This window comes from Lepidochelys kempii, chromosome 3 (genome assembly GCF_965140285.1).
Source record: "Lepidochelys kempii isolate rLepKem1 chromosome 3, rLepKem1.hap1, whole genome shotgun sequence".
In the NCBI taxonomy this organism is placed as follows: domain Eukaryota; kingdom Metazoa; phylum Chordata; order Testudines; family Cheloniidae; genus Lepidochelys; species Lepidochelys kempii.
This window is the reverse complement of record NC_136382.1, coordinates 209,695,164-209,707,042: the sequence shown is the minus strand read 5'-3', so window position 1 is coordinate 209,707,042 and position 11,879 is coordinate 209,695,164. Positions and strand designations below refer to the sequence as shown.

The window sequence follows — 11,879 nt, the reverse complement described above, 5'->3', positions numbered from 1 at the left end:
TGAGAGACGTGCATGGCATTACAGGAACATGGCCCTACAGCGCGAAGCACATGCAGGTAAACACTGCCGTCTTTAGAGCTGTCGTCCCAAGGTCTAGTTCAGTAAAGTCTGGTTGTACTGCCTTGGGTAACGGACGTTCTGATAGTCCTTGTCCAAAAAGAAATCTTTGGGGCAGATTCTCCACTGCCCCTCCCACTCCCCCAAATCACTGGAGCGGGCAAGTTTAATGTTTCACCACGTACCAGTAGATTGTGCATCTCACTTAGGGCATTTAAAATGACTGTTGTTCAAATTGCCGTATCCCTGTACTGTATGAATGAACATATGAATGAACACGTTTGTAACACCGCAGCATGTGTGGAGCACAGAGAGGTGAGAAAGGCACGACTCCTACACTGAGGAGTGTATGATCAAGACATTAGACATGGAACATAAGGACAACCAGGGCAGGGTTCTTCAACCTTCTTTTTTTTTATTTGCGGCCCCCTACGAGTTTTGAATGGCGGTGCAGACCACTCCAGAAATCTTAGCATGGTCTCCTGACCCCCAGGTGTCCATGGACCACACTGTTCTACGGTAACAACAACCTTTTGTGGATCCCTTAGACATAGTCTAAGAAGAGCCCCAGGCATCTGTGGGCCACCGGTTATAAACCTCTGGACTAGGGGAAGCTGGTGGGGATAAAACAAATACAAATATCAGAATGTCTACGATTGGCTCACAATATGATAGGACGTTTATGGTTTTTAATTAGTGTGAGTTTAGACACCAGCAGAGGAGCACAAGTAAATGCTGAGTGCAGACTACTGCTGTGGGATGTGGGTAAATACATATATCTTTGTCCTGTGACAAAGCTCCCCCACCTACTTGGTCCACATTTCTGCTGCTGGCATTGTTTCCCGTGGTATATTTGACAGTGATTTGTCCAGTCTAGTCTCAGTCGCGGGGCTTCCCCCACTTCCCAGGGGTGATCCCAACACAGCTCCACTTTCCTTTGCTTAATGTCCCCACATCACTCCTAGTTCTACTCCCGGGCTGCAGGTGAGCCTAGAGATGGAGAAGGGAGAGGGGACCAGCAGCCACTAGGGGAAGGGGTTGGATTGGGAGGGGGCATTCAGAGCCAGCCGTTCCATTAATCAGCCATCGGTGCAGCCCCACCTATTCACCCCAAATCAATCACAAAGCTATAGGATTTGTAATGCATCAAGGTGGACGGGGAGAGTAAATGATCCCCACTGTGTCTGTAAAGAGGCCTCCGGCTGGCTCGATCAAAGAGTCTGAAGACCACTATATTCAAGTGGCTGTTTTTCAGCGTCAAACGCGGTGCGTTGGCCATCGTGTGTCCAAGGTGGAGCTGTTGCTAGCAGGCTGCACAGTGAGGGAACCCCCGACGGTGGCTTGCAGAGAAGCTTTTCGAGATCAGCTGCCAGGTATTGCATGACAAGACCCAATCTCTCTAGGAAGGGAGCTCTCCAGCTGAGTGCACCCTGACATTCTCACTGGCTCTGCCTTTGGATATACACCCGTGTATGGGTCCACAGGCTTCAGTGGGAGCTGAAGGCAGAAGTGTGGTGACGTGCACCTGAACCCTGTGTTCCCAGGATAGCGCCCTAGAAGGCCGGGCAAGGGAGGGATGAACCTCCACCCAAATCCTCCTCTCTCCAATTGCTTTGCAGCAGATCAGCGTTGCACATGGGGCCGTTCTTCTCCATCCGAGAAGGAAGCAAGGCTAATGGAAATCAATTCAATCCTAAAGGAGTGCTCCTTTCTCAGGGGCCTTCTGGGGAAATACAGTCCCAACCTCTCCTAGAAGACAAACGGGATGAGTCTCCCCCACTTTGGCCGCTGCCCAGTGTGCGGGCTACAAGGAGATATCCACTTGGCAAGTGTTTCTCCCCTGAGACCAACACCTACTGCTAGGACCCCGCTAGCCAGCCAGCCTTCCACTGCTACCTTGAGTGGGAGGGAGAAACTAAACCCCAGCCAGACCCACACAGCTTAGGTGTTGGATTGTAAGAGCTCACACAGGCAGCAGCAGTGGCTGATTGCAGCAGCAGCAGCAGCTGCGAGGGCAGCCGGCAGATGAGGACTTGAAAACTGAGTGGTTTTCTTCAACCCTTCCGTGAGAGGAGCTGCCAGGTTGGTGCTGGCAAGCGGGAGTCAGCTGTCCCTCGGCTGCATTCCAGGCATTCCCAGGGACTTCTAAGGCAGGTTGAGAAAACACTCAGGAGGGGAAAGCATTCGAAAATAATCCGAGAAGAGATTTTACCTTGAAACTAGGACCATGGTTTCTGGATTTCAGTACAGCCTCTTTCTGTTCCTGTACTTCACAGCATGCCAGGGATCTCCAGCTTCCCAGGTAAGCCTCCGTCTCTATCATATAATTACAGTATCTGCAGCATAGAAGGTGGCTGTCTCCTGTCTCTTACCCCCTATAACCCCCACTGTCTCTTATGTCTTCCCATGGCATTTGGAGAGTCTTCCTATCCGCGGCCAGGTGTAAAAGACAAACAATGGATGTGTGGATTTTACAGGCAAATCCATGTAATGTAGGTGGGAGACTGCATGATCCCCAGTGCATAAGTAGCTTGTGAGTGCTAACCAGCTTTCTGTCACAGAACTAACTAAGCAACAACAGTTGTGCATTTGCAGGAAATTGTGGTGCTAAAAATTGGTTTATGGAACAGAATAGTTTGCACAGAACAGGACTTTATTGCTCTTCAGCTTGTTCTTTTCATGGACTCGTGATATTCCTTTCTAGACCCATCCTGTGAATAAACTTACTGGAAAACGACCCATCGCAGGCCGTTACTTCTGACTATCCTCTGTCATTGACACTTTTCTCTTTCAAAGGAAAGGTAATAGTTAAAAGTCACATTCATGAAAATACAGGTGCTGTAGTCTTCATAATTTCACCCTGCGTCATTTTCAAAATCATCTTCTTCACCACACACGGTCCAAGGTATTGGACATTTTGGACCTGTGTCCCCGGCGTAATGCTCTTCCCTTCAGCTTTTACTTGTAATATAACCTTTCTCACAGTAACACGCTGGCAGTGATTTTGGATCCTTGCATAGATGTCACTAAGTATCTGAACTCTGCAGTCCTGTGACAACCCAGTGACCGTAATGCAGTTTATAATTATCAGGGGAATCACAAAGGGTATGCACAAGCCTTTTCTCATTAGACAATAGTATGGTTAATACTTAGGTCTTTCGGTTACATACTGAATACAATGGACATGCTTAATCATGTTGACAGACTGTGCTGGCCTGTTAGGGACAAAGACTAGAACCAATTTTCTGAGAGCAGTTCCATCGTGCTGTTTATTCTGGTTACCATAAGCTAGCTGCAGTATGTCTGGTGGTTCACATTAAAAATAGCCTTTTAACAAAGACCTTGTTATAAAAGTAAACTACGTGCCAGGATTCAACTCACTTTTCTTTTCTTTTTTCAGATTTCTGTTTACCACATCCAGCTGCTATAATTTTTTACGACAGTGTTGGACAACAAATGGTCGCTGGAATAGATATCTACAGAGATATTCCATACAAAGGAAAGAACATTGGGGTTGCAAAGTTAAGTGTTCAAAAGTTAGTTGCCTATGCAACTTCAGTTCAGTCCCTGGGCGCACGTGCCTTATGATGCAGCCTTGAATTACCTATTCCTCTTTCCACCTGACCCAGCCTCTCTCAGGGCATAGGGTAGACAGGGCTTCAGTGAATGAGGCAGTTCAATAGCTGTTTTATCCCCCTCGTTCACTGGGTGGCCTTGTCCCGTATTTACTGCCCACCAGCCTAAGCCTACTCATCTGAACCCATCCCAGAAGTTAATGAACTTACCCTTATAACACCCCGGCGAGGTAACTTCATGTTATTCCAGTTTTCCGGGTGGGAAACTGCAACATGGAGGAATAAAAGGCAAAACTGGCAACTCTGGCCTCTGAAGCCTGTGATTTAAATACCTTGTCCAGCTTTACAAAAGAAGTCTGTAGCAGAAACAGGGATGCCTAGATCTCAAGGCCAGAAGGGACCATTGTGATCATCTAGTCTGACCTCCTGTATCACACAGGCCCAAGAACTGCCCCACAATAATTCCTGGAGCAGAGCTTTAGAAAAACATCCAATTTTAATTTTAAAATTGTCAGTGACGGAGAATCCACCACGACTCTTCGTTAATTGTTCCACTGCTTAATTACTCGCTGTTAAAAGTTTGCACCTTATTTCCAGTCTGAATTTGTCTAACTTCAACTTCCAGCCACTGGATGGTGTTAGACCTGTCTCTGCTAGATTGAAGATCCCATTATTAAATATTTGTTCGATACTTATAGACTGTGATCAAGTCACCCCTTAACCTTCTTTATTTAAGCTAAGATAGGACCCAGTTCTCTTGAATGCTAGGCGAGTGCCTCAATCACAAGGCAATATTTCACTTTTTACACACTCCCGCTTCATTCACTGTCTGCCCTGGGCAGCAGTCCTGTAGAACAAATAGGAGGGTATCATGAAATTAAAGACTGTTAGGTAATCTGAATCTGACTTTTCCTAACTTCTGAGTGCTTGAATTGCAACCTTAATGTTCTGTTAATATAGGGTTTTTGTTTTTTTAATGGAATCACCTAGGTTTTAAAAAAAGATTAAAAAAAAAAAAGACATTATCTTATGTACCACTGTAGTGACCCTTCTCTTGGGTCACTAGCAGGTTTTGAATGCTAGATTTTCAGCGCAGACCTCTACCAATTGAGCTAAAGAAGTGAAGTGACTGGCAGCAGTAGAAAGCTGTTATCCTCCTTGCCTGTGGGGGCAGCCCCTAGAGAGAGCTGTAAGATGCATTTTGCTAGTGGGTTACACTGCTATTTGCTGTCCAGCAGTGGAATGTAAGGAGTCAGGAGTCCTGGGTTCCATTTCTGGCTCTGGAAGAGGAGTGTGGTCTAAGGGTTAGAGCAGCAGCCTGCGGGTGAGGACTTGGTGTTCTCTGTTTATCAGTGACGCTCTGCATTGGCTTGGTGCTCATTCACGCTCTGGGAAGGAGGGTCTGCAGGAATAGCTCTGTTTGACAGGCCCTGTAACAGGGTGGCCTGCTCCTATAAGGACCAGGAGGTCTGGGTTAGCCAGCCTCTGGTCAGTTAGCCCTGGCCTGCCACAGCTGCAAGGTGTGGGACTTAAAATGGGAGGAAGCCGAGCCGCTGAGGATCAGCTGGGAAGGGACAGCCCTAGGAGTGGAGCTAGTTCTGATGGCAGGCCCTGGGGCGAGGCTAGGCTCCAGGGGGGCTGTGCTGGGCCTGGTGTTGCTGAGGAGAAGCCCCAGAGGGACGGGAGGTCTGAGCTTGCAGCAGGGCTGCGGTGGTGGCAGGTTTGTAGTGCTGAGCTCTCCTGGAGAAGTCCAGGGCCCAGCGACTCCGAAAGGAAGAGCAGGATTAGTGCAAAAGATGAGGTCGTGTGAGGAAAGACTGTTGCTGGCTCAGGTGGAGCAGGGGCCTTTGAAGAGGCCAGCTGGGGAAGCCCGCTTAGGGCCTGACCACATACCCTGCGAGGGGACTGAGCTTTTAAGTGTGACCTGGCCGGAGTCACCGATCCCGACCACTGTAGGGTCCCGCCCCGGCCGTCAGCCCTGCACCCAGCCACATGGTGGCGCTGACTGGTGAGTCGCTTCTCTGGGTGTGGGGCTTGCTGTGGGGCAGGACGCTCTGAGAGACACCAGGGGCAAAGCCCTCGGGCGTGGCAGGGCACAAGCGCGAGGTAACAAGTGCTGCGAAGGCCAGGGGACAGACGGCCCCTGGTCCTTCGCTAATAAGAGCATTGCTTCCTGGCTCCTGCCAAGTCCCGGGAGTAAGGGTGTGATGCTGTGCGGGCGTAAGCAGCTCCCCTCAGACACCCTCGCTATAGCCTGCCTCACAACTACAAACCGGGGTGAACGTGCAATAGGGGACGGAGGGATGGGGGCAGGATTAAAGCTTCACTGCCCCCCCCCCCGAGTTCTTTCTTGTGTGAAGAGACTTTTAAGAGGCGACTGGAGCTTGGCCTGTCTGTACTTTCAGCAATGGTGGAAGTGGAGGGGGGGCTAGCGCGCCCACAATGGAAATATTGGAGGGTGGGGGGCTAATGCATGTTCCCACCCCCACAATGTTTCTGCCCCTGCACATGTGTGTGGGGAGCAGAGACGAGAGCAGGACCTGGAGGAGAGGCTGGAGCAGCCTCCGTGGTGCACCAGGTCGGGCCAGTCTCTGGGGAATGGGTAGGAAACCCCCAGCCCTGGGGAAGGGAAGAACTTTGGAGCAAGGGCACCGGCATGCCGAGCTGGGGGGCTCTGAACCTGAGTAGCCCCCCGAGCCGTTCCCTCTACCCTTTCCTAGTCACAGTGAGCTTTTCCTCCCTGCCCAGAGCACCTAGATGCGGAGAAGATTTCTCACAACGAACAGAGGGCTCTTTACTCTAGCAGATGAAGGCGCGGTGAGCTCTAATGGCAGGAAGTGGAAGCTAGACACATTCAGACTGAAAAGCAGGGGCAGATCGTTAAACGGGGAGGGGAATCGAGTCTTGGAACAAAGTAATTTGGGATGTGATGGCGTCTCCATCACTTGGAATCTGTAAATCCAGGCTGGATGTCTTTCAAAGAGATTTACTGTCATTCAACCAGAAGGCAGGGACTCCAGGCAGGAATCCCAGGATGAAATTCTCTGCCCAGAGCTAGGCAGGAGGGTCAGAGAGGAGGTGATCACAATGGCTCCTTCTGGCCTTGGAGTCTCTGCAAACGTCATGCTGAGCAGCGCCAAGGCAGTGTCAAAGAGACGTTTCCCGTCTGCTGGTCCCAGCTGCCTGTGTTTGTCGGAGAGCCCGGTGTGTGCCTGGAGGCAGGGGTTTGTGTTTGAACGCTGGCCCGTGCGAACTTTCCCACCATGGTGCGCAGCATTGCCCACATTCCTGGAACCCCTCTGTCAAATGGCTCCGGGCTGCGCCCTGGTGGGAAATCCCATGTCCAAGCAGCTTCTGCGGGTGGCCCCTGGCTGCCTCAGTGAGGTGTTGGAGCGGTAGATGCAGGGGAAAGACCTTCTTTCAGATATGTTCTGTCTGTTACCTGTGATTACAGCTAGTCAAAAAACAGGATAAAACTCCCCTTCCCCTTCACCCCCAAATAATCTCTCCTTTTTGGTCAAAATTAAAAATTTCTCCCAAAATTTGAGGGTTGAAATGTTGGATTCTTAATTGTTCTGCCCTCCCTTGCCTGTGATCGAGCTGGGACACCTCATCTTCCAGACGTAGCCATCTATATTTTGTGCCTGAATTTTTGTTCCCCGCTTCTTTCAAAGAGGTGGGGGAACAGAACAGATCTTGCTGGTGCTGCTTGTCCATCTAGAAGGAAACGCCCGTGAGCTTTCTAAAGACTGAATGGCTCGTCGTGAGTCAGTCTACTCAGCAGCATGGTAGGAAATAGAATAGGTTCCCCCACCCACCCCTTACGCTTCATGGCCTCCCCAGACTTGGCTTGCCCCATTCTCAACCCTACCCCAAGAGCAGATGGCCGGGGAGTGGAGGAATGGGCAGAGCCTTGGCACATAGACGTAGAAATTCCCTGCTAGTAAGGGCCAGTAGCAAATTCCTGTCCCCGCTGGGGCAAGGGGGGCACAGCTGCCCCACAAATAGCACTTGGGATAAATCCGTAATCTAGGCCCAAAAGCAATACTCCATTGGGGGACGAAAGGAACGTGGGTCACTTCCTACCATGCTGTGGCTCTGGGCATACAGCACTGCTCCAGGGCAGCTGGTTGGAGGGTTATCAGTTGCAAGTGTATTCATAGGAAGGAAAAGGGTGGGCAGACCTGGCGGCAAGGAAGGGTCTCTTATTAATCATAACAGTCATGAGCAGGTTATTTTAAACCACGAGTGGCTGCTTAGACAGTAAAAGTAACTGGAACTGCTTCACAAGGGGGCTAGGAAAAGACTGGTGGGCCTATGGTCGGACGTTTCCCAAAAGGTCAGGTCAGTGTCATCATGATCTATTGTTTACTAGCCTTCTCTCAGGCTTGCAGCTCTGCAAATGTGTAACAGGAATTTGTATGAAATGCTGGCAGGTTCCCACTCTGTGAAATACCCTAGCAAAACTGTACAGCGATTGAAGAGGGAGCGTGGCCTGGATGGGGGGTGGGGGAAGGAGAGTCTAGTGGTCAGTGCACAGGATGGGGAGCCCAGGGTTCTGGGTATGACTCCCATCTGTCTGTCACTCACACTGCTGGGCAAACTGTTGAACTTCCCCATGCCTTCGTTGGTCCATCGTGGGACTAGGTATAAGATGCACAGCTGCTAGTGAACATCTGGCTTGTACTGCAACCCTCTGTGGAAGGGGCTATCGACGTGCACAGGATCCTTTTGTTGTTTATTTAATGACTACTCAGATAGGCTCCATTTCTCCCCTTCCCCCTCCTCTTCTCGGGCATGAGAAAGAAGTCAGGCTAGGTGATTGCACTCCACTAGGCAGACAGGTCTCTGAGAGCTGGGCTCTGCATGGGTTCCAGCCATAGGGGCGCATGAGGGTAGGGATGGGTCCAGCCAAAGATCCACAGCTAGCTGACCCATCAGCACATGCACACGCCCATCCTGCCTGTGTGGGAGGAGGCCCCGTGACCACAGAGGCCCTAGAGCATGCCCGGAGTGGAAGGAGGATTCCAGCTCCTCCTCCCTCTTGAGCTCCTCCAGAGGGTTTGGCATGCTGCGCCCCTTACTCTGCTCTTCATTGAGGTTTCTCGGGATGATTGCAGCACCGGTTGTTTATCCGGATGATCTCGCTCCCTTTGACGAAGAAGCCTCTTGAATGAATGAAACAGAATTTCCAGGCTGGATTCAATGGCACGTTGGAATGATGCCCACCACTGTTCGTTGTGCTCTTCAGTGACTAACGAATGTGCCCTTGGCAGTGATGAGTTTGCAGTTGCTAACCATGTGCTGATTATAAAATCTCCCTGAAGTCAGGGGATCTTGTTGAAAAGTTCCTTGAAGATTTCAGAAACCTTCCCTCGGTTTTCCCTGTTTAAACTGAAATTAAGTTGGGCCATTTCCCGCTTATCTGCTTCAAAGTAACCATGTGTTGGCAGCAGGACTAGTCACCTAGCAAGAATGACCATCATAGATAAACCAGCAAATGCAGCTGCTGTCCAGAGAAGTCTATGGAACAGGCTACAAGTACCAGCAGCTTTGCACAATCCTCATGATACAGTGACAGGAGATGGAGGTGCACGACTTCTACCGTGCTAGAGCAGGGCTGAAGGGGAGTTTCCACCCACCCTCTGCTGGGCTCTTCACCCAGAGACCTGGAAAAGGAAGAGGATGCCTGGTCTGAGTCTCCAAGCTGTCTCTGCTCCTTTGTCCAAGGCCATTCCTGTTGGTTCTTTCCAGGGTTCTCTGCTCAGCCCCTTGGCTTCATCCTTCTCTTAGTGCCTCCACTTGCCTGTGTCTGGATCTCCAGCCAGACTAAACCACCCCTCCGCAGGGTACCTTCCCATGGCACAATTATCCACTTAGGCTGGGTCGTTCACTCCTCTCTCTGACTCCACAGGGTTTATAGCAAAATCAGAAAGCTCCTTTCCCTTTCTCTCCCAGCATAGCGAGCTCTCTGCCGCAGTCCTGGCTCACAGACGCCCGACCAAGGCACCCTTTCTCAGCCATCTGCCTGCCTCACAGAGGTGCCAGCAAAGAAGCCTAGGACAGTTCCTGCCCCTTCCCAGGCTTGGGCCGGGGGCCTCTTTGCTCTGTGGACCCTGCAAACAGGGAGAAGTGAAGTTGCCATGCAAGTCACCCTTTGGCCCAGCAGTAGATCTGGAGCCTTGCAGGCTGGTTTCCTGTTGCAGGAGAAATCAGTGGCGTGGATCTGGGGATGTTCTTGGTGTAACTTGTTCCTTTCATCCACCAGTCCCTGAACAGAGCTGGTCCCAAATGGCATGCGGGCAAGGCCCTTTTCCAGGGAGCTCGGCCCGAACACCAGTGCCTGGCTCCCAGCAAGGGACTCTGCCCCAAGAACTGCCTCTAATTACTGAAATTAACGCAGAGAGCAAATTCTTTTGTTGATTGTATCAGCTTCCCCAAGGAATCTGCACCACACTACAGCGCCATCCGGTGATCACTCCATAACACTAGCTGGACAGGGCTTTTGGAACCCCCAGAAATAGCTCGGGGTCTAACATTGTTCCTCAGAGAGAGAGCCATGGAGAGGGTGCAGCTTACTTCCCTGCTCTCACCTAGCCAGTTACAGACAGAGATTGTAGCAGAACCAGGCTTAGAGCCCATTTCTTCTGTGTCCCGAGCTAATGCCTTAAGCACCCAAGACTATCATTCTCTTCCTTCACTGTTTGGTCTGTGCACTGACTGAAGCAGAGGCCAAGTTAAGAAAATGCTGTGTGAGCAGGTAGCTAAAGACTGTAGGACAATTCCTATGCGCCCAGTGGTCCTTCTGAAACGCTCTTGACAAGAGGCAGGAACCATATCTTCTCTCTGTTCCCATTGACAAGGGGCATTTCCCAATAGAACAGAAGTTGCTTATTTATGGGGGAAACTGAGTTTTGGTGAGCTACAGAATTGCCTGTTTGGTTCAGGCTTGTTTGGTTTTAAGTTAGTTCTGCTGCATGCTGTCACAAAGATGCATGCCTCCCGGGTGAATCAGTCCCTCCGGCTTCAAACCAGAACTGTTAGCTTCCAGACATAAATCTCACAAGTGTTCCTGGCACCCTAAGAAAGCACAAGACATCTGTTTTCCTATTATTTTGTAAAACTGAAGTGGAATATAGCTCTGGTTCCAAAAGGACTTAACATGAGCTATGGAATCCCTCCCAGGATTTCCAAAGTAATCACAGCCCTTGCTTGTCATACTCCGCATTGAATTATTCTCTTACAAGTAGTTCACAGAAAGCCATCCTTGAAGTAAGAATTTCTTTATTAGGATGAAGGACTCAAGAGTCTGGTCACATGAAAAGCAAAATCTGCAGAAAGTCTTGATCTGCACCGGACAGATCTTACAAAGAATGTTCCACCAAAGCCACTGGGAGGTTTGTCTGGAAGCAGCATCAAGGCTCAAATCTGGAGCCAGATTCAACCCGTAAGCCCAATGCTGGGCTAAGCAGGAACACATTCAATCAGCGTGAATCCCAGTAAAACTCATTTCTTTAAGTTCATGAAGATTTTTATCAAGAACTGGGAGTGCAATGTAGCTAGTAGGGTTGATTTTTAGTGTCTGCCCATTGTAATTAGAGGGCAGTGCTAACCAATGAGGACTAAAATATTGGAAAAGGAAGAAAACATGAGTGACTTCCAGCTACAACAGGAAGACTTCTTGTTCAGCTTTGTGTGAGCATGGAAAATAACTCTCCTACGACCAAGATTCCTGATCAGCAGAACAGGATCTCCAGTCTGTCCCCCAAAACACTCTCTCTGAGGAGATATTTTTTTCCACAGTAATAACCCAACCAGGAGAGACAGTTTAACAAATCAAAGGCAATCGGAACGGATTTGGGTCTGGCAGAATGAAACATCGTAACAAGTGATTGCGCAATACTCTGCAAAATACAGAATGACTCCTTTTGGGGAGGTTTGTGTCTTCTACGCCAACATGTGTTTACTGGAAAGGAGTTCTATGAGACAAGAAATTTCCACTTTGAACTCCTCTCGCACACTTAACAGGTAGATTTATTGATCACTATTGTACAGAGCATCTCCATGGAATGGTACTGGCAGGTTTGAGATCTACTGATGAAAAGTGCTACAGGTGGTATTACCCAGGTGCCGTTGCCTGTGATGAGATGATGGCTAGTACCTGTAGCCGGATTCCCAGACAGAGCAGTGTTTAATGAGCATTGCCGTGGGTCAGTATTCTGGTTGTCATTGCCTTGACTAGGAGTC

General features: G+C 49.8%; 1 protein-coding gene across 1 annotated transcript in view; it reads left to right on the top strand.

Moving 5' to 3' along the window:
* Nucleotides 1-2,040: 2,040 nt before the first annotated feature.
* Nucleotides 2,041-11,879, top strand: part of FBLN7 (fibulin 7) — a 34,441-nt gene continuing 24,602 nt past the window's right edge. The window contains exon 1 of the mRNA XM_073339906.2: nt 2,041-2,359. Within this exon, the coding sequence (XP_073196007.1) occupies nt 2,285-2,359 (75 nt within the window). The 5' untranslated portion in view covers nt 2,041-2,284. The remainder of the gene's footprint in view (nt 2,360-11,879) is intronic.